Here is a 23,887-nt window from a genome sequence, read left to right as displayed (position 1 = left end):
TTTTTAACTATCTGGAAAAGGGTATTTCCCAGGGGAGGGAAGGCAGGAGTCTCCAATGCTGTGCCCCTCTCATTCCAATTACTGTACACAGACTGGCTGAATAGTTTTCCCCAAATGCATCTTTTTCCCACGCAGAAAGCATTTTGATGAATTTTGAGGTGTTTAGCCACTTATCCCCAACACAGATCTGGCTACATCAACTATCTGACTGCACTTAATAAAATGATACATTTGGGACACACTGAATTTCTGGTATATGTGTCCTTCACTGCAAATATCTCCGGCCTGGCTGTTTATGTGTTACACAACATCCACAGACACCAGCACCTGGCCAAAAAGTATGCCCAGAGGCAAATATTTTCATTCCGTTAAGCTTCCCAACTGCTCCTCAGGGCACCATCACTTCCAGACTGAAGTTCAGGAGTTGTCAGAGAGAGCAAGCTTGGGATGCTGCTGGGAAAAGGGCAGCTCAGCTGTTTTAAGCTGAAAAAGCTCAATTTCCACGCTCTTGACCTCCTATGTCCAAGGCCTTTCAACTGAAGGAGCAAGTAGGCTTTGTGGAGGTGGTGAGGAAGACTGAGAAAAGTGAATTTCAGGCAGGATGGGGGGCAGGAGCAGCAACATTTTCCTGCCATTTGGGGCTAGGTAGTTTCCTGTAAAAAGAAGTTATGTATTTTAATTTCTGTCCCCGAGCACCTCTCAGTCCTTGCCTGCCCTGCCCTGCAGTGCAGGTGGTGGCTGCACTGCTGGGGCCAGCGCTGTCCCTTGACTCCCGCTGGCAAAGGGGCTGGGGTGCCAGCTGGGAGTTACTGCAGCAGGAGAGCCCAGCACTGACACAGAGGGGAGGCTGGGGCAGCATGGCCCTGGCATTCCAACAAAAAGCTCCATGGGACACCAGCTCGAGCGAGCTTCCCTGTAAGCAGATGGCCCCAGAGATCTTTTAACACTGAATTTCAGATGCAAATAACTATTGCCATCTACTGGGAACAGCATTATATACATACCTTGTGTAAGTCAGGCAAGCCTTTGGTCATTCCTTCCTGAAAGCAAATACAGTGACACCTTATTCAAAGATAAATCTGCTGTTGTGGATGTTGGATGAACCAATTCCAACCTTCAGGATGTCTTCCTTTATAAATACAGCATGAAATGGGCTCTGCTTCTACTAAATCCCACAAAAAAATCGAGCAACCACAAATGGCCTTCTGCAACTCACATTGCAGTAAAGCCCATTATTCAAGAGCGTAATCAACATCCCTGAATTCACCTTCCTAAGTCTGGCAACTCAAGTACCTGTAAAATCAGCAGGGAAGCCCCTGCTTTGAGTGCTGAGTTTGTATAAGCAAAAAGGAAATCCTGGGAATTTTCAATAAATTTTCACCACTAACCTGGCCTGCTGTATCTTGGTTCTCATCTCATACCAAATGTCAGCAAGTTCTAATATTACAGTCAAACTCAAACATGCCACAAAGCCATGTTTTTAGCACCTAGTAATACCACGTAATGAAGAACAGTCATGCTCATTACCTTTTCATTGTGAAATGGGATTTTTATCAGTGCTATAAAAACAAGCAAACAAAACCCCAACTGTTTTCTGTTACACAGTTGCATTTATTCATTATACCTGCTAATCAGCAATTAGTTTAATGCCAGCATAACTGGAATGGAATAATGGCTCCAGATGCTATGACCAAGGAAGTTTTCAATCCTTAAAAATGTATCTTTAGGATTAGCAGGAGGGGAAGGTGCTTCAGAGAAAACAAAACTCTCTGCCAACATATAAACTGAAGAAATGATGCAATAGAAAATTCTGTACATGCACAACAACTTGAGTTAAAAACTAAGCAGTACTTGAAGCATTCATGGTAGCTTCCTTGCCTATCAGTGGAGGTGAAAACACAGGTATAAGGATTCTTCTAGACACTACAAGCAAAATAAAACCTGGTTTTATACTTAAAAGGTAATAGCTCTATCTTTTAATCTGATTTTAAAGGGTAAAGGACTGCTCTTCACCTTTTCAGAATGGTGCACTGAATGCTAATACAAGCAACTCTTGGTGCTAAGCAAAGGCAGTTTGCTGCTCATGTTCATAAATTAAATGTGTTCTTCTCCAAGTGGGGAGGGAACAGAATTAACTGCAAAGCACCAACCCTGGAGCCTGCACACCAAGGAGGCTCCAAGGGCTTCACCTCAGACAGCAGTCTGAGACACACCACTGCCCATTGCAGTTTCATTCTCTAATTCTTCTTGGTTGCATTATGCACTTTTCTTAACTAATACCCCATCTATTTAAAGAGAATAAGATAACCAGTTCCTTTATTCTTGGTCATAAAATCTGAGCCTAAACAACTTACTTAAAAACATAACATTTTGGTATGAAATGCCCAAGAAAATTTGCCTGGACCAACATTTTTTAGCACAGCAAGGCTCTAGCAATTCCTAGCAACACAAGAGCATGGCAACATCCCTGCCATTAAGGCTTGATTACAACTTGTAGATAACCTACATCTATTTGTACAGGATGAAACATCCTAACTAACTGTCATATAAAAATAAAACCCCAGTGTAAGTGATGGTGGTACTCCATGGTTGGCTGGGTTTTACTGGTTGATTCACCAGCTTGAGGAGCATATGATGGTTCTCTCAAACATAAGTCTAGATCACAGAGGTTTTATCCCAGCACAAAAACACCCAATCCATAAAGCCAGAAGAATCAACACAATCCCTGTATTTCTTGTTTAAGCTAATCAGACTGATTTATTATTTTCCTGTCAGCAGTTGTCTATCTCAGGTTTGAGCTAATTATTCATCCATTTCTGAAGGTAAGGAAGAACATATAAAAAGAAGAACAGTATTCCAACAAGTACAAGTCACTCCATTTACTCACCAATCCCTTCTCTTTCAACCCTTCCAAACACATGAAGCATGCAGGAATCCTGAGTTGTGGCAGAACTTTTTGAATAATTACAAAAAATGAACCCTATCTACATAAATCAATTTCAAAGAATAATTCAAAGGAAATAATAAATGAAAACAATAAATGAACTTATAGCACAAGACAGAGTGCCATGGGTGAAGCTGATCCCAGAAACTGAGTTTCCAGGTTACATTTTAATTAAGAAAACATTCACATATATGTCAATGTGAAACAAAACATTCCAATATTTAGTATCTTACATATTCCACATCTAGTTTGCTAATATGCAATAGCATTATTATTACTTATTTAGCCTATTCCCTACTGCCTCACAAAGGCAAAACTGACCTTGGAAGTGAAAAGCTTTTATGATATGCGGAATATACTCTACACATTCCTCCATTAACATATAAACGTGGTTCCACATTATCATCAGATAATGTGATCATGTAATACCATCAGATAATTCCACATCAAATTATCTCCATGAATGAATGAATGAAGCTTTTTTATGCCACCAGTCCTATTCTACATATATTTCACTGCATGGATATGCTTCACTTTCCTCCTCTAGTCCCATATTTTTTTGTGTCCTTTTCAAGAAAATAAAAAAATAATTTAAAAAAAGGTTCAACCACCAAGTGTAAAATGTCCACAGGCATCTTACATTGATTTATAAAAAAAAAAAAAAAAAGCCCCATTCAGACAGCTTCTTCTTTTGGAGAACAGCTTTACATTCCTGAGAGTAACTACTGGAAGAAGACTTGGTCTCAATGTTCCAGGACTTGTCAGACATTGTAATCAGGGGACTTCCCCTGGGGTTGTCGCAGTCGGATTTGTAAGGTAGAAAAAGCTCCCACAGTCACATGGAAGAAGAGCTGCCACAGGTTGCGCAGTTCATACAGGTACATGTTACACAGGCAGATCAATCCAAAAGTCAGGAAGGATTTGGCATTCCTCCAGCCTGTGTAGTACACAAACAGGTAACACTGTCAGGAAATAAAAAAGAAATCAGGTTACCTCATGGAAGATAACTCCTACTGAAGAAACATATCTGGTCACTGAAAAACTACAGCCCAAACCAAGGAAAAGTCCGAATCAAACATGTAAGAACAGTATCAATTCAGCAGTCAGGAAGGATGAAGAGCACCTGATATCAATACAAGGTTACATTTTGCTTGCATTAAACCCTCTCTGAGAACAGTTCTCTCATAATAATTAATTACAGGCTGCAATGAGTGGCCCATGACAAAAGAAAGTGGATGTTCCTGGTAATCTCTGGTCAAAATACACTCTGTTCTACTCAAGCAGTGGAGAAGGAACAAGACCCACCAAGTCTTCTTCAGAAAAGCAATGGGAAGGACAAGGACAACACCAGGGCCCCAGAGCTCAGCACAAGGCAACCCCTCAGATACCTCCCAGTGTCCTGCCAGGGATGATGCTGATGGTTACCCGGCAGATGCAGAGGCCCACAGATGCAGACTGCCCTGCTTCAGCTGCTGCAACACTGATCACACTTGGAGAGAAATACAACCACTCTACTGTAATTCTACCACATTTTAGGGTCTGTTCTGCACACTGTGGTGTAACACAGGCTATCAGTACTGCCCAGTTTCCTACTCAGCCTTCAGCCTATTGTAACTGGAAATCTGTTCAAGTCTCTTGCCTCAATTTTTATCTCTAAAAGGACACAGCTTTTACTCAGACATGATTTTTATTTCTTCTATTGTTTGAACTACTCCCTTAACTGCTAAAAAAAAAAAAATCCTTTGGCCCTCCCCTGCATTCAGGTCATTTCTGATGAGGGAAGTTTTTTCTAAGCTTTAAGGTAGATAACAACAGTATTTAGGCTTACTTGCTATTCCAAATCTGTTCCCAGTGGATTTATAACCATGGTCACACAGATTTAACAGCATCCATCATCAGATTATCTAAGTGCCACTTCTGTTCTTCCTGGACATTTGCCATGCTTTATCAGTCAAAAAAACTCAATTTTCATTTTTCATGTTCCTCAAAAAAGGGCAACTGAACAGTGAAATTTATTGAGATCACTTTATATTCTACTTGAAATCTACCACTTTGTTATAAAGCATGCATTTCCACTGCAAGTGTGGCTGAGAGCAGCAAAGCTACTTGTGGCATCTGGATACCTAAATATTGTCAGAGAGGTGAGGACTGGCACTATCAGTAAGACTTGTACGTCCTTCCTCCAAAGCAAAGTAAAACTAGAGATGAATAATCTGCACGTTTCAGAATACAGACAGAATTCTTCTGAACCTGCTTGGTCATTTTGAGCAGAGTAAATGCAACCTACTTGTGCTGACAGTTTCACAAGTCATATCTAAAAGAGCAATTAGTTGCTACTGGTATCTCAGCAATAAGAATTCAGATAATTTCCTAGTGTTGTCGCCTCCACTGACAATGTATGAACAAGTGTGACTGCTTCCAAGATTAAAATAAGAGTCAGGATACGCTTCATCAAAATGATTAATAAAGGCTTGAAAAAACAAATACTACAGCAGTTTTAAAATGTTACTCTAGCATGATGTTGCATGACTGTGAATTTTACTGAGGAACTGTTTCAAATTAATTCTGAAGCATACCTTTCATCGGTCTAGGTCTGAACCACTGGATTTGCCCCTTACAGAACAAATGAAAAGGCCAAAAAAACAGTCAAAAGGCCAAAATGCTGCAGTTTTAATACCTTACTATAACAAGTCCTGTTATGGAACTCCTGAGGGTTGTTTTTCTACTACTAAAGAGAAGTGTTATTATGGCAATTACTGAGCATGCTTTTATGGAGAAGGCTCCTCTGTGTGATTTCAAAGATGATTTTGATTTTTTTTTTTTTTTTTTTTTTTAATAAATGTTAAGAGATGACTGAAGGTTCAGCTCCTGTCCTGATGCTTTGCACTTCTGGTACAACTCAGACAGTTTTTACTTTCCTCTTTACAAAAGACTAGAAACTATGACACAACACTAGACATGTCAGTGAGCCTAAAACATTCCATGTAAGTCCTGTTCTTTTGCCTGCACACCTGGGTTATAATTAACATTTCTTGGAAACTAGAGACACACTGCTGTGTTGTTATTAACTGAACGAGACAATACAGCACAATGGATGCCTGGTGGGTGAATGACAGTGAAATGTGCTGTCATGCAACACAGGGAATTAACGTCCTCAGCTCTTAACTGTAGCAAAAGAACATCAGAACATGCCAAAGAACCAATATATCTCTTAATTCTGAAAACTGACCAATCACATATTGCAGGAATGATACCAGAGGCTGGGAAACAAAGTTTCAACAGATGTATTTTGAATATTAATAAAAAGCCTGCATAGATTCTTTCTTTCAGACAGCTCTGTTCAAGGCAACCAGTAGAGGAAAGATACACATCGTTACATCTCAATGCACAGACATGAATACTTTATAAAGAATAAGGTTTCCAATTTGGGAGAGGAGGGAAAATGTGTAATTTTTACACAAAAAAAGAATGGAGGAGCTCCACCTTATTTGATATATGGAACAGACTGTTGGCATGGAAAATTAACACCAATCTAAATTATTTAAGGAAGAAGTTGATGGAAAGTCAGTAAGTGTTAAAGAACACAAGCTGCACTGTGACATTTTGCTAGAGATATATTGTAGAGAATGAAGACTACAGACAACCTGGACAAAAGACTGACTGAAAGGCATTTTTTTATTTTATTGTCTGACACTGTACTAAACACTGGCACACAGAAACAAGTAAAAACTGCATACTCCACATGTCCAATATTAAAAGTCAAAGTAATTATAACAGCAACTGAGCATGAGAGACATAGGTTAATGTAACAACAGTGTCACTGAATGACAAATGCCAATGGGCACCATGATACCTTGTTATAAATTAGAGGAAAGTCAAATTCAGATGCAGAAATGGAAAACTGACAGACATGAAAACTAAGGGGAAGTGTCAGGCAGAAGGAAAACATAGTGAAAAGTGGCCACAAGCTTTGAAAATGAAGGAGATGCACGTTAAGGTACCAAGTGAAGAAAATTAGAGTGTAGTGCTTAGGTTTTACTGCATTTACTTCAAATCTGTCCAAAGGCAAGCAGCAGTAAGCTATTTATTCAGATGGTTAAGTCTACTTGAACTATGAAACTGTGACTTCAAGGAAAAAATATAACCTCCACTTCTCGTGACTTTAGAGATAATTATCTTAATTGTCTTAATCATCCAACTAGAGAAAAAATGCTGGCAAACAGAAGCTCTTTGTATCAATCTACTACTACATGATAGCTAATGATTAATGAAATAAAACAAAGCAGAAATTATTTTTTATAATCACCCTATTCAAGTATCTGCGACATTTAAGAAAACATGATGACACTTATGCATGACTGGGTAATGTTTCTAAACTTTAGTGAATTATGCAAACAGAAGAACACACCTGGTACAAACAGGCTACCGTTCCAAGAAAAAATGCAATAACATAGCTGAAATCTTCACCTTCATTCTGCAAGAATAAAACAAAAAGCCATGTTTTACAATGTTTCAGTAAAATACCAGGCATTTACAGTATGAAAGTTATGAATTATTGCATGCTAAAATAGTTTCACATAGAGATTTATAATAATTCCTTTACCGCAGTAAAATGAAAGTTAGGACTAACCAGTGCTTACTTACATGTCTGTGAACAAATCATGGTGATCTGGAGTCTGACCAAAATGTTTGTGCACAACAAACAACTCCTGCCAAGATTTTCAAAAGCTTTAAAGAAGTCCAGCTCTAACACTGGACACTTACCTTCTCCAGATGCCTTTGAAAATTCAAGTCTAAACACTGGTAACTACCTGTAATAGCAACTTTGTAGAATTGTGCCTTCCTAAAGCTTCAGAAAATGGAAATGAAGTAACAGAAAGGACGCAAACTGGCCACTAGGGTGGGGTAAAACTCTACACACAGAATAACGAAGGCAGCTTTGTGCTCATGCAGTGAGAGCGAACAGCAGCACAGGAATTTATCAGACTTGGAAAATAATGCTTTCTTGAAGGAAAGATGGAAAAATTTACTTGAAGTGACAGGTTTTTCTTCTATGTATTTAGAAAACAAAACAAATCCTTTAACTTTTTCAAACAAATTGTTACAGCTCCTATAGAGAGCTGAACAGAGTGAATTTACATGCTCAGTGACTATTTTACCTGCATTTCTAACAAACATCTGCAACCACCAAAAACTTTCCCAAGAAAACAATGGGTACTCATGCAAATGTTCTTCCTTGAGAGCAAATACCACTTTGAGAAGATGGTGGTCCATTCACAAAGATGTTCAGTGTGAAGCATTTCCATCTCCAATGTTGACTAGGAAAAACTTTGCATGTCTGCACATAAAAATGACTTCCACAACAGAGTAACTACTACCCAGTACGTCTCTGCCCCAGTGCCACTGCATATCTGGTGGAGTACAGTTACAGATTGTAACAGAATTTTACTAACAGCCAAATAAAAACACTGATTATAAAGCAAACAGTAATTCAAAGAGATGCTTTTGAATGACTTCTCAGAACACGTTCCATTAACTGTGTTTTTGATTACTTCTCCCTAAACCTTGTGGATTTTTCTATAATAAAATTAATTAAGAGAAATTTTAATGGATTTTTAGTGTGCCTCATTTGTCAGAAATGAAAATTATCTTCCATCTGTACTGCAATCTATTACCTCCAGACGCAGTAACATAGAGAATAAAATTAACTGGATGTCCTGTCATCACTTAAATCGATGAATCTAACATTGGCATTCCTTTTAAAAAAATCAGCTGCAGAAAGGTAACAAAATAGTTTTAGCAACATCACACTAACTGACAGAAATCTGTTCAGTACTATTTGTACTTGGCCTAGAGACCAAGACTTATAAGGAGCAGCTGAGGAAACTGGGGCTGTTTAGCCTGAAGAAGAGGAGGCTCAGGAGAGAACTTACTGCTCTCTGCAACTACCTTAAAAAGGACGCTGTAGCAAGGTGGGGGTGGGGCTCTTCTACCAAGTAACATGGGGTAAGATGAGAGGAAACGGCCTCGTTGCACCAGGGGAAAAATTTCTTCACTGAAAGGGCTGTCAAGCTGCCCAGAGAAGAGGTTGAGTCACCATCCCTGAAGGAATTTAAAAGCTTTGTAGATGAGGCACTTTGGAACGTGGTTTAGTGAACTTGGCAGCGCTGGGTTATGGTTGGACTCAGGTCTTTTCCAACCCAAATGACTATAAAGTCCAGATAAGTTTGAATAAAAGACTATCTATCAGTCAAGCAAGAGGATTACCATTTTCTTTCAGAAAACTTCCATGGGGCTTTTAGTTTCTATGTCTATCACCATAATAACAGCCACTAAATAGTAAGGAAGTCTTTTTTTTTCTTTTTGTGGCAACACACATGAACTTTCTGTGCATGCCTGCAAGCACTACCAGCATATTCACCTGAATTGCTTGAAAGCAAAAACCATTATTAGTGACACTGTAGCACTTGTGAGAATACAACCAGCACAAGAAATGGAATAGAAAGAAACTGAAAGGCTACAGGGAGGGTCACAGTAGAGATTTTACAGAAAATTTGGGTTTGGGAGACTTTGTTTGGGGAGGGGGGTGTTGTTTGAGGAGGTGAGGGGAGTTTAGAAGAAATCACTTGACTATTTTCCAACACTGATCCTTTCAGCACACAATGAGAAATAAGGTTTATTTTAAAAAACTAAAAAAGTTCTCTAAAAAACGATTTTACAGAATCTGTTTAAAGATTCCCGCTCTCTGGACTTTTCAAAAACGCTGCCCCGATTTTCAAAGCTGTTCATCATTTCACTCAAGTGCTTTTAAATAGCATCTATAGAAATTAAACGCCTCAAACCCTGGCATAAATTTAGAAAACAGAACATTATGTTCACATCCTCACTGCTACCAAGGTACCAGGGAAGGAGCTGGCCACCCACCTTCCACTGCTGTTGAAACTCACAGCCTTGATGAATGAGGCAGCACACTCAAGGAGGATGCACAGATCACAAACAATACAGGTTTCATAACAGAGGCCTGAGCTCACAAACAGTACTTCTGAAATAAAACTTAGTACTTCTGAAATATGACTTAGTTCATATAGCATCTTCTAAAATGAAAATTGTGATTGCTATGATGCATAACTTTTAAATTTATAAACATGTACAATACCTGGAGAAGGCTTTCTATGGCATGGAAGCCACGGATTAAATTCAAAGCTCCACATAACAGACTAAGCACAAATGAAACAATCCCTGGCAGAGTCACAGGTTCCAGACGCTGATGAGGAGCTGCAAAGCAGATCACAAAAAGATATCAAAGGTCAAAGCAATGCCTTCAGAAATTCAGTAAAATAACAATGTCATTTTTCAGTGGCTTCTGGCTCAAGAGATCACTGAAGCAAACCACAGAATGTCAAGTTTTTTTCTAAAAAGACAAATCTTTCAGCACAAGGTTTAGCAAAAAGTAAACTTTCCTCCAGTTCACATATATAATTGTCTTGTTATATTTAGTCTTTATCTCAATATGTTCCATTTATTCAGTATGGTACTGATGGCTGCTCAAACAGGCCAGGAAATCAATAGTAAAAGATGCACTTGCTAGTGAAATCTGTCCATAATTAGTAACCTGCTAAAAAGTCAGAGCTTCTCTCAAAACCTCTACTCTTCTTTAACACAAATGCATTAGTGAGACATTGAGACTGATTTAGCTTGTTTGCTGAACAGAACATTTGAGGCAAAGCTATCAAGTCCCCTTCCTTAAAAAACAGTGAGTGCTACCAAAGACACACATGCAGAGACAGCTCTGAAACTTCCAGATTGTGCTTAGCCGCTTATAAGTAAAACACATTAAATTGAAACACTCTTTCTTTCCATGCACACCCGCTCTTTCAAGCTTATCTAGGGTCACAAGTATGTAACAACCATGTATGTTCCTCATTACTGTCCTTTTCCATAATGAATAACAGAAAGCAAATGTGAAAAAACAATGCAAAACTCTTAACAGTCTGGGCAACACTGGGAAAACAATGGGACTACTGAGCTGCACTCGAATCATTCTGTTCAAATCAACCAAGTGTAAAGATGTGAACAATGAGGTTAATGAACTGTAACATTAATAGAGAGAGGGGTGTCAATCCCGGTTGTTTGTATTGCACAGATCCAGGAAAAAGGTTTCTCTAACAGTTTATGAAGTTATGGAACCTAAAAAAAACCCAACAAAAGCTATTTCACATTGATAAGCAGGCAGGGCTGTCTAATTATGAGTGTACAATAACACAAAAATAAAATACAGGATGAGTTCAGTTAATTCATTTGTGCTGAATTTAATAGTGTATAATTTAATAGTTGGGGGTTTTTTTAAACAAAGGCATAACCCACGTTTAACTTTGAGAGCTCACTGCTTTTCTAACTGTAGGGCACATTACTCCCAGTAATCACTCAGTTAAGGTTAGATATGCTAGATATGCTATCTGCATACCAAACCACTCTTTCTCAATGACTCCCAACTGGTTGTTTTGTTTTGGCTTTTTTTAAACCATCTCATCTAGAGAGTGGAAAAAGCTGAGGGTGTGTATGACTGTTTTTAGCCAAAAGTAATTCTATTCCATTAACTGGTGGATAAAATTAGTTCACTGCTCTCCACTCACAGCTCTCCAGAAAATCTCCTTTTCCCCATGTATTGGGTAACTTAAAATCATCATGTGCTAAAACAGCATTTAAAACACCTCTCTGAGAACCATGGAGGGAAAAGAGTCTGGTCAGCTAAATCAAGATGGTCTACGAAGGTTCTTAAAATACTAACTTCTCTTTTATTAAAATATGAAAAAAATCCAAAAAAAAATGTAAAGGACATTGTGCACCACTACTAATGTCATTAAACTCTCCAGAGACTGACAAATTTTAGTGTGACAATCAAAGCAACAAGGGTCATTTATACACAAAAAGATGAAGGCAAAACCAAAAGAATGAAGAAGGAATGTCAGAGAAGGCATGGTAAAGGACAATTGACTTTGAATTGGTACATCCATCAATCTTAGAAATATGGTAAGTGCTGTATCAAAAATTCTCAGTTCAAATAAAGCAGAAATTCTGAATTTAATGTTGACATTTAAATAAAAATTCAGGAAATTTACAGGACATGAGAAACTGCACTACTCATACGGATGTTTATTTCAAACTAAAATGTAAAAAAAAAACCCAAACCCAAAAGCATGGAGTATACCATCAGGCAAAAAACCCCTTCAATTTGACAACTGTTCCTTCACTGTAAAAAAGTTCAGAAAATAGTAATTTTATCCTAATCTGAAACATCACACATCAGCATGCTGTGACCCTATTTCTAATGCCTGCCAACACCTACATGTACCTTTGAAGCAAGATTCTATCCATAATCTGCACACTTTATGCTTCCCACATGCAGAATTACCCCTACTCCTCACTGCAGTGCATAACTCTCTGAGGGAAAAGGCCTGCTGCTGCAAGCACTCTGCCAACACAGGAGGCCTGGACACCATACCCTGGCTACACATCCAGTTACAGTGTGAGCAAGTAAGAGCCACTGCTTCCCCACTGCCCCAAACTAATGCCTCCAACTCTGCTATTCTGCATAACAAAACGAGATTTGCATCCACCTAACTTCCTACCTCTGCATGCTCTCCAACTTCATTTAACACAGTCCACTTATAGCACAGTCCTACTTTTTAACAGCACAGCATATTCAGGAAATTCCACTAGGCAAAACATATCCTTTTGTGAGAATCTGTCCTTAGAGCAAAAGGAGAAACTTGGAAGTCTAGCCAACTGAGTGGGCAGCAAACATGCAGGGAAAGTTCTTTTCAAGGGTGGAGAGAAGTGTTGAATGTAAAGAACTACAAAACTATTAGCAGACTTGCTAAAAAAGACTGTTATTCAATAGCATCTAAAATGTGAAGAGCTGAAGAAGGAGCAAAGTGCCAACCTCTCGTAACGTACAGCCCTTTGATGGTGAGTTTCTACAGCAACTCAAGGAAGGAAGTGGATAACTGAACAGAGATCTATGGAATTCAGAGGAAGAAGTTAAAAACAACTGAAAGAGAAACAGAAGAAAATCGACATGGAAAGAAAAGAGGACAACAGAACTACTTCTGTAAGCAGTTGTAGAGAGGTAAGTAAAAAAAATTAGAAGATCACCTGGAAATTATTCTCAAATCTTCTTTTTTAGTAAAAAGGGAAATGGTCCCTGTGTATTTTAATTTAGGCCTATATTACCTTCTAATACTCTTACCCAAAAAAGTGATGAAAATCACATCTCCCACTACAAGGACTACTTTTATGACACAGCCAATTTTGACACAGGCTGAGTTCTCTCATGCTTACTGCTTTTTCTCTTCACAGTTGCACGAAGTTCGAATCTAGACAATTTTCAGAGCTAACCAGCTGCCACTTCTGCCACCATTACCCTTTCCACAAAGCAGGATTACACCAGAACAGTAGGAGTAAACAACAATGTAAGAAGCAAAAGTGGCAAAAGAGTGGTATCACAGCATTACATACCTTTTAAAAGAGCCCACACATGTAAAAAGATGACAAAGGTATGTACAGCGCTTAAACGATTCCATTCTTTTAAACAATTTAAACACCTTCACACTTTTCCTTTATAAATCTTTCTGAATCTAACTCTAATACTGTTAAATTGCAAATACAGAGATTGTAAGCTATTTCTACACTGTCTCATAGCACCTGGAATTCTCAGAATCAGGGCCCCAGAGTATGAACAGGGCACCCTACTGATTTTGTCTGGTTTTCATCTTCCATAGAAAGCAGTTTTCAATCTTCTAGAGTAATCCTTATGAGTAAGTACGTAGTAAGAATACTATACAGGCAAAGAGATCCTATTAATACATACATATACATAAACTGCACAAAATCTCATTTATTACAACATTGGTTAGATGTTTAGATTTACAATTGCAATTCTATGATTTACGATTGCACCCTGACACTGTCAAGTGAACAGCATCAGTGTGCGCCTTCTCAGAATAATTTAGAGACAGAGGTACTTTTGGGAAAAAAAAGGGAAATACATTAACTAATTAAAATCAACACTTCCTTCCATTATATTTATGATTTTGCTTCACTAAACTTGGAGAACTGAAATCAGATGATGTCAGTTTCACATGTGGAGTCCATGTACCAGTGCAAGGATTTGGCATTTTCTTTCTGTCCTGCTGGGAAACATCTGAGGGTTGGCCTCAAACCAATTCAGAAGATTCACTTAATAGCACAAACCTTTAACCCAGCTCAACCCCACAATTCCACATTTAACTCCTACATGAAATAAATTAAATTCGTTTAAAAAAATTAACAACTACTTAAATGAAATTGGCAGTTTTGTACAAAATTGCAATTCTTAACATGGTACACAGGGCACTCATTTTAGACAGTGCATCTTTTAGCCAGCAGAGCTCTTTGGATTTTCACCATTGCAAAGGCTTCCAAAAGAGATGCTTCTCCCTCCAGCTGCTCTAACTCCTGACACTGTCCTCAGCTTATGACAACACTAAGTCTTACTGGACAGAAACAATAAAAATTTTCAGAAGGTCAGAAAAAGATCATCTTCTTGTGAAGTGTTCATCTTCATTTGCAGGGATTTTTTCCTTCAATAAAGCCATACACTTAAGAGACCCATTTCTCCCTCTGAGTGCCTTGGGAAAGTAAGCATTTGGAACAGGGGATAAAACAGACGTCTGAGCTAAAATACACATTAGGTCATTCCAGCTTTACCTTTTAGAAACATGAAAAAAAGCTTTTTAAAGAAAAACAATGAATTTTGTTGCATCTGTTTCATTTAAGGATACAACTACAGAAGCCTGGAACTTACCTGCAGATATCTTACCAGTATTCTTATACTCCCCCACAGATATATGTGAAAAGCCGTTGGCTGAACCAAGTTCTGACACAGAAATTTGGTACGGTGGTCTCAGTTTGATTTCTGTCTGCATATCAGCAAGATTCATCTTTGTTGACAAAGAACGTGTGTTGTTGTATCTCTGTTTGGTCCTCTGAATGAAATTATCTGTGCAAAATTTAAAATAAAAAAGTGTGGTTTTGTTATTTACTTAATCCAGGACCATGCATCTTTTCAGTTCACAAATTGAAATATATTGTTTGAAATATTTGTATTTATCTTAGATTTTAAACACTATTTCTGTTTTGTGCCTAATACATCATGGGTTATTTAATTCTGCAGTTCAAAAAAAATTAAGCTCTAAAAATATAATTACATAGTAACTGTGAATAAACCAATGACTTTTCATTGCATGAGACCAAATGCATTTCTAATATAATGGATTTACTGCACTTATTCTAGCTTTTCTGTTAGTTTAGTAAATATCCTTATGAAAAAATTATGTTGTGGAAGGAAAAAAGTGTTCATAGAAATTTTCAAAAGGAGGACAATAATGTTATATAGAAATTGTCAACAACTGACTGACTGAACTATAGACAGAAATTAACCAACTGGAATATCTTCCCCCATGTTTCTAAAATTGTTGTTCTTCTTGCTCTAATGTGTTTTATAAGAATATCCAATTACAGTAATTTCTAATATATAGTACTAAAGCAACATAAATTAATGGAATTCATAACAGCTGTTATCTGGTATATATGAGATGCATTTGGAGTCTGAAGATTAAATGCTTCCCTACATGTCAGACAAATAAAAATTTCTCCCTTTCGTGTATTGAAGAAAAGGTAGCATAGCTACGAGCTAACATGAAACTGAGAAATTTCACTTGAGACAATTTCTGAAGCTCAATGACTTCACAGGTTAAGTATTTCAACAGGTATGAAGTCAAACAACTCCTAGTAATATTATCTAGAAGATGAACTCCAGAGTTGGTCACACAAGGCTTAAACCAAAACCTACTGGAATGAACAGAAATAAGTTTGGACAAAACCCTAGTAGCCTAATTTAATGCCCCCAGAAGAATTTCTTTATTGACTCTAACAGGAGTTAAATCAGATTCTAAATCCACCTGAAACAGAGCTATAAACTGCTTTGGACATTTTTTGTGTGTGTGCATTAAGTTGCATCTATTTAAATACTCATTTGTCTTAGTACGAGAATGAAGGGGGGAAAAGTCAGATCCTTACCAAACTCTATGAAACAGTACGGTCTGATAGCAGTATTTGTCTTCATCATATTGTAGGTAGTGATGAACTCCTTCTGAAGCTCATCCAGGAAACAGAAAGCCAGGACACTGGGATAATTTTCAGTGCACAACATCATATAGCTTACTCCCAGAGAACTTATAAAGCTAGAATTGATAAAACATATTCAAAATTTCAAATTTAAATCCAGTGAATTAACTGCTTCTCTAGTCTGATCTCATATTCTATAATCAGAAAAACAAAAACTTATCTGGGACAGCAAAGGAATAAATGTTTACTGAAAAGTCCAACACTATTCTAGAAGAAAAACAAGTTACTTTTACGTGATGTTTTACTTGAACACCACAATGTAGAATCATGTAAGAAGCTGTATTACACACATGTGAAAGAGAAAACAAGAAAGCTTTCAGGATGCAGAAACACAGCAGGTTTGTCCCATAACGGCTTTACACTCATCTCAAATGTACAATATCTGAGCTGGTACAGCCCAAAAATGCAAAACCTTATTTTCAGATTGGGAGGGTAGGGCTGTTGGTTCTTTTTAGAACATGGGAAGAAAGAAAACTGCTCTGCAGAATGCAGAATTAATAATTCTCAAAAGATAGTTGCAAGGACAACCAGAGATGGCAAATATGAAATCAGAAAAGGACAGTTTTCAATATACATATTCCCTGTTGGATTTAGGCTATTCATTAGCGTTTTCATCAGGTTTTCATGATACATTCAAATATCTTCAAAATCTTGCTGAATAACTTACAGTATTAAAAGTAATCAAAGACAAAAGTAGTAAAAACTATCCTGATGAAGCCTTACATCTCATTCTTAAAAGTTTATCAGTTTACAGGCCAACTACAGTTGGCCTGCTTGAAAAAAAAAATAAAAGACTGAAACAATTTAGTCCAATCTGGGCCTTAATCCAAGAAATGCTGGAAACTTACATATCCCAATGGAAGATGGAGAGGGCTCACCAGGATCATTCTAGGATCATTCATGTGGTACACTTTCCACCACTGTAACTTCTACATGGTTACTAGAGGCTAAGATGAAATTACTCACCTCATTTAAAACATCTAAATTAGAATCAGAATTAAGGTCAGCTAAAGTGTAAGTGAACTATAACCAATAAAAAGTTCCTTCCAAATATCTAATCCAAACCTATTCATTCAATGTAAAGCCACTCTTCCTATGATGTTGTCCTATGATTTGGTGCCCTTGAAAAGGAACTTCCATGGAAGTTTGTGTAGGTTCAAATCTTCCTACAATTTCTCAGTTTTGAATCAGTTCTAAATTTCTGCTACATAAATAGTGCCAAGAATCTTATTCTGATTAAACTTTTCTAATGTGAACTGTTAACTTTTTAACTTACAGACACACATCACCCAGGATGTTGCAAATACACAAATTAGAAGCCTTACTTTATATTATACTGTCCAGTTTTCAGAGTACATCTGTCAGGAAGCTGAGAAAGTTTTTTTGAGAGCATTTTAAAATATTTTCTACATTCTTGCATTCCCGTGCTCTGGTCATAATCAGTAGATGCAGACAGTGGGAGTCCATCCCTCACACGGACCACAGAGGCAGATAAAATCATAGACATTGCCAACAGAGTTAATGACAACCTGCAACAAAACACATCAGGAGGAACCAGAATTAAGGTAAAAGCAGAAACAACAAAGTCAACTGTGATGAATCAAACTTCTCAAGCTGTACACTGGGTTCAGGCTTCAACTGGGGCACAGTGAGGATTTTCAACTATAACTCAGACTAGAGTCTTAACTCAACAGGACCTATTAATCTACACAAGCCACGAAACAGTTCTTCAAACCTTACATTAAATCAAAACATTCAAAAGTTTAGCTAGAGAAGTATTAAAACAAGGATTACTTATCTGCTAAGCATCAGTACACAAATTTTTTCTCCTACAAGTGGGCGAACTGCTAGAATTTATATGAAGCCAAAAGCAAACACTTCCTCAGCTCTTAACACTGCTCTGCAGACTCCTACCATATACTACACCTATCACTTCAGACACTATGAAAAAATATTTTTGCCTCCCTCGGATGATGGTACTCAAGTTCTATACAGTCACAAACTGCAAAAGGAAACAGATTTTTGGATACAGCTGAAATATGCTTTTGTGTGTGATACTGACATGTTTACAGCACCTTTCAAACCATGACGTTAAGGGTGCTTTACAAGCCTCAGCAGCTGAAGGACTGTATTCTCGCAAGTCAGAAATCCAAAATTTTCCCAAAAAACTACTGCCTCTTCACAAAAGAGAGGAAATAGCTGGTTTTTTAACCTGAACTCTAAACTTCTCTATTTCCCACTCCCCAAAGGTTATATATCCATTAGAATACTTAATGAACAATCAACAATATTCAGGTTTTTCAAGGTTATTTACTCCTCAGAAAAAAAGAGGCATATAATAATTTAAGCACTGAAAATGTGTTGTCATTTTCAGTTTAATAAATTCAGCTTCATCAGCAGTCAAACTTCAACCTCCTTTGAGAGCCATCACATTAGCTGAATAAATTCCAAGTTAATACCCTCGTATTTTACTTGTACAGCACATCAGACTTCCCCAAAGCTGTAACAGCAGTGGAAGCCACTGTTAACTGCAGTCTGATGAATACCTTGGGGCTTTTATCAGGTGCTCTTGTTATTTCAGCACTTCACTAGAGAATTCCCTCCTGAACAAAGTGCTTCCATCAGCTGGACACAGAAACAGAAAACAACCCCTACTCCAAGACTTCCTCTAGATAGGCCTGTTGGCATGAAGCATTCAAGAAACTAAACCCACAGTTCTAGAAACTTTTACCTATCTCTGAGTTCATGCACGTGTTCCCAGAAGGACAATGCACACAGATTCATTTTCTTAACTATGCTGCTAACCATATAACCAAGGCAGAAGCTCAAGAGCACGACAAAATTGCAGAGGAGCTTAAAACTGTAATGGTTCTCTGACAATAACCATCTTTACTGCTTGGAACTCAATCCTGACAGGGACTTTTGGGAGCTGTATCAATATAAACAAAAGAGCAATGATGCAATAGCAAAGTTTAAATACCCCTTCATTAACTTACTTGCACAAAATGTAATTTCATGGATCTGCATTTCCTCTGATGAAACAAATAACTTTTTTAGCACCTAACATGAAGAAAGGAATGTAGCTCCATGTCCTGTTTCAGGAAAAGGCGGTGAATAGGACTGCACTGCAGGAGAAACCCAGAATCCCGTAGCCAGATCTCAGAAGCAAAAATATTATTCTGTTCACTTTTTAAATGATCTCGATGGTTAATGTTCATGTTGAGCTATCTGATGAGATAAGAACAAACAGAAAAAGTTAGTAAATAAATTTACTGGCTAACAACATTCCTCAGCTCTTTTTGTGAGGGCATACATATTGGAAAGGCCTGAACACAGCCAAGGGAGATTACTCAAAAGATACTCAAAGAAAAAGAAAACTAGAATAACATGGATATTAAAATGTTTCTGTGTTCTTTAAGAGAAGTTCAGGAAGTCCCATCACTTGAGGCACTTAAAATGGGAAAGCAAGTTATTTGTCTCCACAGTACAGGAGTAACTCAGGTTTACACAACCTTTGACTCTGAATCCCATCATTCACCTCATCCACTGTTTAATTAATCCATAATCTCCTCTGCTCAGAACACTTCAGGAACATAACACAGAACAACCACAGCTGTATTTCCAAAGCATTAAGGTTTTCAGTGCTCAATCTCATCACAGTTGCTTTGCTCCTACAACTAAGGACAAAGAACATCAATACCACTAACAACAGCATGTATGCACACACAACAGACAAAGCAAATGATAAAGACATCTTTAGAGGTGTTCTTCCAACTTTTATGTCTATTCTGTGTGTAAATAAATATTTGCATAAATCTTGAACAAAACTTTCTTCAAGACTCCTACTTATATTCAGAGAAATGCAGGCTCTATAACAGAAGATAAGCCTTAATTGAAACCTGTCAATTCTCTTAATATACTACGAAATCACACAAGGTAGAAATTGTGTTGAGCTGAAGATCTTAACACCAGTCAGGTTGTTACCATCATCTTAAAAACCCACCCAGTGAAAATACAAACTTTTTCCTCAGCTTCCCAACAGCGAAATCAGAAAGCTATCTAATAACCAAAGTTAATAAAAGAAAATTACTTTGTTTGGAAGATCATACGTATGTCAAGAGATGTATAATACACATACTGCAACAGAACATTCAGCCTTACCTGAAAATGTATTAACAAAGAAAAAAAGTTTACTAAATCTACTTTACCCAGCTCTCAAAACAATACAGCTTTACACAAGGAGCCAAGTGGTAAATTTGATATGCACATATAGATTTAGAGATAGAAGAAAGATAAGAGCTATCCCTAGATGTCTTTTTTAAACATCAAGCTTCAAAGCTGCATGAAGTAGTTCACCAAATCATTACAAATTTCATATGTTTTCCTCCAAAAAATTCTATATCCCTCAATCACCTGAAGATGAGAAAAGACTGCATTTCCAGTACAAATGGTCTATAAATCTATTACAGGTGCAAGGAAATGAACAGGGGTTGGGTTCACTGTCCCATTCCATGACAGAATTGTGGAATAACAAATCCAGCCAGCAGGTGTTTGGCTCACAGGTATCACAGAGGGTCCCTCCCAAAACATGTCACCAGCCAGTGGAACCCCATGTCACAGGCTGTTGTCTGTGCTACAGTGTTATGTGATTTTAAGAGGCAACTGGAAAAGTTCACAGAAAAACTACCAGGGGTATTAAAACCAAATCACAACCCTTTGCTCAGCGGGATTCTGACCCCCACACAAACACCAACAGGGAGAGTACATCACAGAAGCACTACTCCACGTTTGCATTATTCTTGCTTCCCTTAGTTAGTATCTACTTCTGCCCCACCTTTATTAATTTCCCCTTACAACCCTTCACAGCCCTTCCTGCAAATGAGGACTGGGAGAACTCGTGGAAAAGAGGAGCATGGAGAAATCTGGCCACAAACAGATAAGAGTCAGCAGAGTGGCTATTGCTCTGTTACTTCACCTTCCCTAGAGCTGTCCAACTCCTCATGCACATGTCAGCATCCACAGTCTCACAAGCAGGAATTAGCACATGTGCCTGGTTTCATTTTCTACCATGAACGAGAAACCTCAGGTGATGGAAACCAGAGCCTGTTTCACTGTACTTTTTTTTAAGACATATTCGATTATCATGTTGCTTATTGCTGTGTTAAGATGGTATTTGATCCTGAAGCAGCATCTAGAAAAGTCCTAGGAACACTGAAAACAGAAAGTGGAACATTCCAGCCTTTTGTAACAAATTGGTTCTAACTTGTGAACTGACAGTTAATTGCTTTACATCTATCTGACATGGTCTTGTAACACTTTTGACAAGTGTTTGAAAGTGACCTGTGACTATGATTTGTTCAGAACACTTCACCTTAAAAAAGTCTAGCTTTCTCAAAATTCTGAGCAGATCTAGTGTGATGGCAAGCTTACCCTCCTGCACCTGACACCCTTCAGCACCAACTTAATCACAGCATTTCTTGCTGGGATGTCTGCCACTCATGAAAACCTTCTATAAAATATGAAATTGGGAAGTAGGTGCAAGCTGCACTCCTGTCCGACACAGAATGAAAACAAAACTTCTGTGTTTAGCTCAAGTGTACCTAATACTGTTGGACAATTTATTGTCCCCACTTCTGAGGGTTGTGACAGCTGCATTGCACAAGCAGGAGCCAGAATTTTTTCACTCTACAGCATACTACAGAAATTCGTGTAACAAACTGGAGCAGTACAGAAGGACACAACAAATAAAGCTACTTTGACATCATCAGGTATGATGAGACAAGGCAATAATCCTAAACCACGAGTCAATATAATCCTTTCCATAAAGCCAGGGGGAGAGAGATCTCAGAGGCAAAACTAAGATTCACAAAATCAATTAGGCTGGAAAAGACCTCTGAGATCTTCGAGTCCAACCTGTGACTGGACACCACCATGTCACCAGCCACCACTAAGTGCCACGTCCAGTCTTTCCTGAACAGGTGGCTCCAGGCACAGTGACTCCACCACCTCCTTGGCATCCCAATCCAACACATAGTCACCCTTTCTAAAGAAATTCCTCCTAACGTCCAAACAATTCTGAAAAACTAAGGAAACGGAACAAGCTGCATCCCAAAGTTTGGGAGCCGGACCCTTTCACCTACCACCTACTTACGTGGCAGCTCCGACACGACCATCTGCAGCCGCAGCAGAAGCGCTGACTCAGTGGTCACTGACTTAGGCGGATCCGCACCGCCCCAGGTCACAAAACGTCACACAACCTCCTGCAGAGCCTGGAGAGCGGCGGAGACCCCCACACACAGCGGGCTCCTGCTGCCAAGGGGCACTTGCAAGGACCCCGAGCGGCCCTCGCTGCCTCCCGAGCCCACCCTGCCCGTGGCAGCGGTGCTGCCGCCGCCACTACCACCACCCCCCGTGACGGCGGCGGCGCCCCGCGCCCACCGCGGCTGAGGCGCGAACGCAGCCGGCCCCGAGGCTCCGCGGCCGGGCCTGGGGCCGGCAGGGGAGGGCAGGCGGGAGGGGAGGGGAGCGGAGGTGAGGGGAGGCGAGGCCGCGGCGCGGGCAGGGCCGGGGGGAGGGAGGCGGCGGCGGCCGCGGGTCCCGCCCCGCCCGCGCCCCTCAGGGCGCCGGCCCCGCGCGGGGGGCGCGAGCCGTACCTGGGCAGCGGGGCGGCGGCGCGCGGGTCCCGCCGGGCATTGTGGGAGCGGACACGTCCGCGCGCGCCGCAGCGCCCTCGCGCGTTGCGGCCGCGCCGCTGCGGGGCGGGGCCGCCCTGAGGGGCCTCCGGGAGCTCCGGCGCCGTCGGGGCCCGGGGCCGGCCAGCTCCGCTATCAGCCCCGCTATCGGCCCCGCTATCAGCCCCGCTATCAGCCCCGCTATCGGCCCCGCTATCGGCCCGCGGACCCTGCGCAGCTGCGGTGGAGGATGCGGGGCGGCTCCGGGGCCGCTGTGTACGAAGGGGACGCCGCTTCCGCACGATGCCGGCGCCTCTGTGCCCCTGTCCCTGCCGTGCAGGGATCCCGGACGTGGGTGTCTCACACCGCCTGGGCGGGAGCAGCCGAGCCACCGCCAGCGCTGCCTCGCACAGCCTTGGCTGAGGCTGAATTTATCATAGAATCAGTCTGGTTGGAAACGACCTCCGGGATCATCGGGACCAACCTATGACCCAACACCACCATGTTCTGAGTACCACATCCAGTCTTTACTTTAACACCTCCAGGAATGATGACTCCACCACATCTCTGGGCAGCCCATTACAATGTCAAATCACCCTTTCTGTGAAGAAATGCTTCCTAATGTCCAACCCGAACCTCCCCTGCTGCATCTTAAAACTGTCCTCTTGTCCTGTGCCCTGGGAGGAGAGCCCGAGCCGCACCTGGCTCCAGCCTCCTCTCAGGGAGTTGTAGGGAGCGATAAGGTCACTCTCGAGCCTTCGCCAGAATAAGTCGCTCTGTCGTCAGCACATCTGAGCTTTAGGAGCTGTGCTCTTTGGGTTCTCCCGTGTAATGACTGCAGCTGGCAGGTGTTCACCAGGTTTAATGGATCACACAGCCCTTGGCATATGCCTGGCGCTGTGTGAATAACCAGAGGGGTGTTTGGGGTCCTCTGCCGGGGCAGCAAGGACGACTGCTGGCACGTGTGTGATGGGGATGGAGTAGCCACCAGGAAAAGTGCACTGAGATGAGACCAGCTGCTAGGCTACTCTCACTCATTTCCCAA

At 40.0% G+C, this 23,887-nt stretch overlaps 1 protein-coding gene across 1 annotated transcript; it reads right to left on the bottom strand.

Annotated features, from left to right (window-relative positions):
- Positions 1–3,064: 3,064 nt before the first annotated feature.
- SEC22A (SEC22 homolog A, vesicle trafficking protein) lies at positions 3,065–22,850 on the bottom strand. The gene is made up of 8 exons (XM_082285570.1): positions 22,825–22,850; positions 19,168–19,399; positions 17,497–17,700; positions 16,064–16,227; positions 14,790–14,984; positions 10,101–10,219; positions 7,353–7,418; positions 3,065–3,906 (listed from the first exon to the last, which is right to left on the bottom strand). The coding sequence occupies exons 3-8, from the start codon at positions 17,676–17,678 to the stop codon at positions 3,706–3,708; spliced, it is 927 nt and encodes a 308-aa protein (XP_082141696.1). The 5' UTR covers positions 17,679–17,700; positions 19,168–19,399; positions 22,825–22,850; the 3' UTR covers positions 3,065–3,705.
- Between the last annotated feature and the right edge of the window lie 1,037 nt (positions 22,851–23,887).

This window comes from Coloeus monedula (genome assembly GCF_965178545.1).
Source record: "Coloeus monedula genome assembly, chromosome: 7".
NCBI classification, from domain to species: Eukaryota; Metazoa; Chordata; class Aves; order Passeriformes; family Corvidae; genus Coloeus; species Coloeus monedula.
This window is presented reverse-complemented; position numbering and strand designations above follow the sequence as displayed.

Coding starts and splice junctions, on each gene's coding strand:
- SEC22A (XM_082285570.1), bottom strand. CDS start 17,678: ATGTCTATGATTTTATCTGCCTCTGTGGTCCGTGTGAGGGATGGACTC. Junction 14,985..16,063: donor GTACTGTTTCATAGAGTTTG/GTAAGGATCTGA, acceptor AATTTTGCACAG/ATAATTTCATTCAGAGGACC. Junction 3,907..7,352: donor CGGTAGCCTGTTTGTACCAG/GTGTGTTCTTCT, acceptor ATTTCCTGACAG/TGTTACCTGTTTGTGTACTA.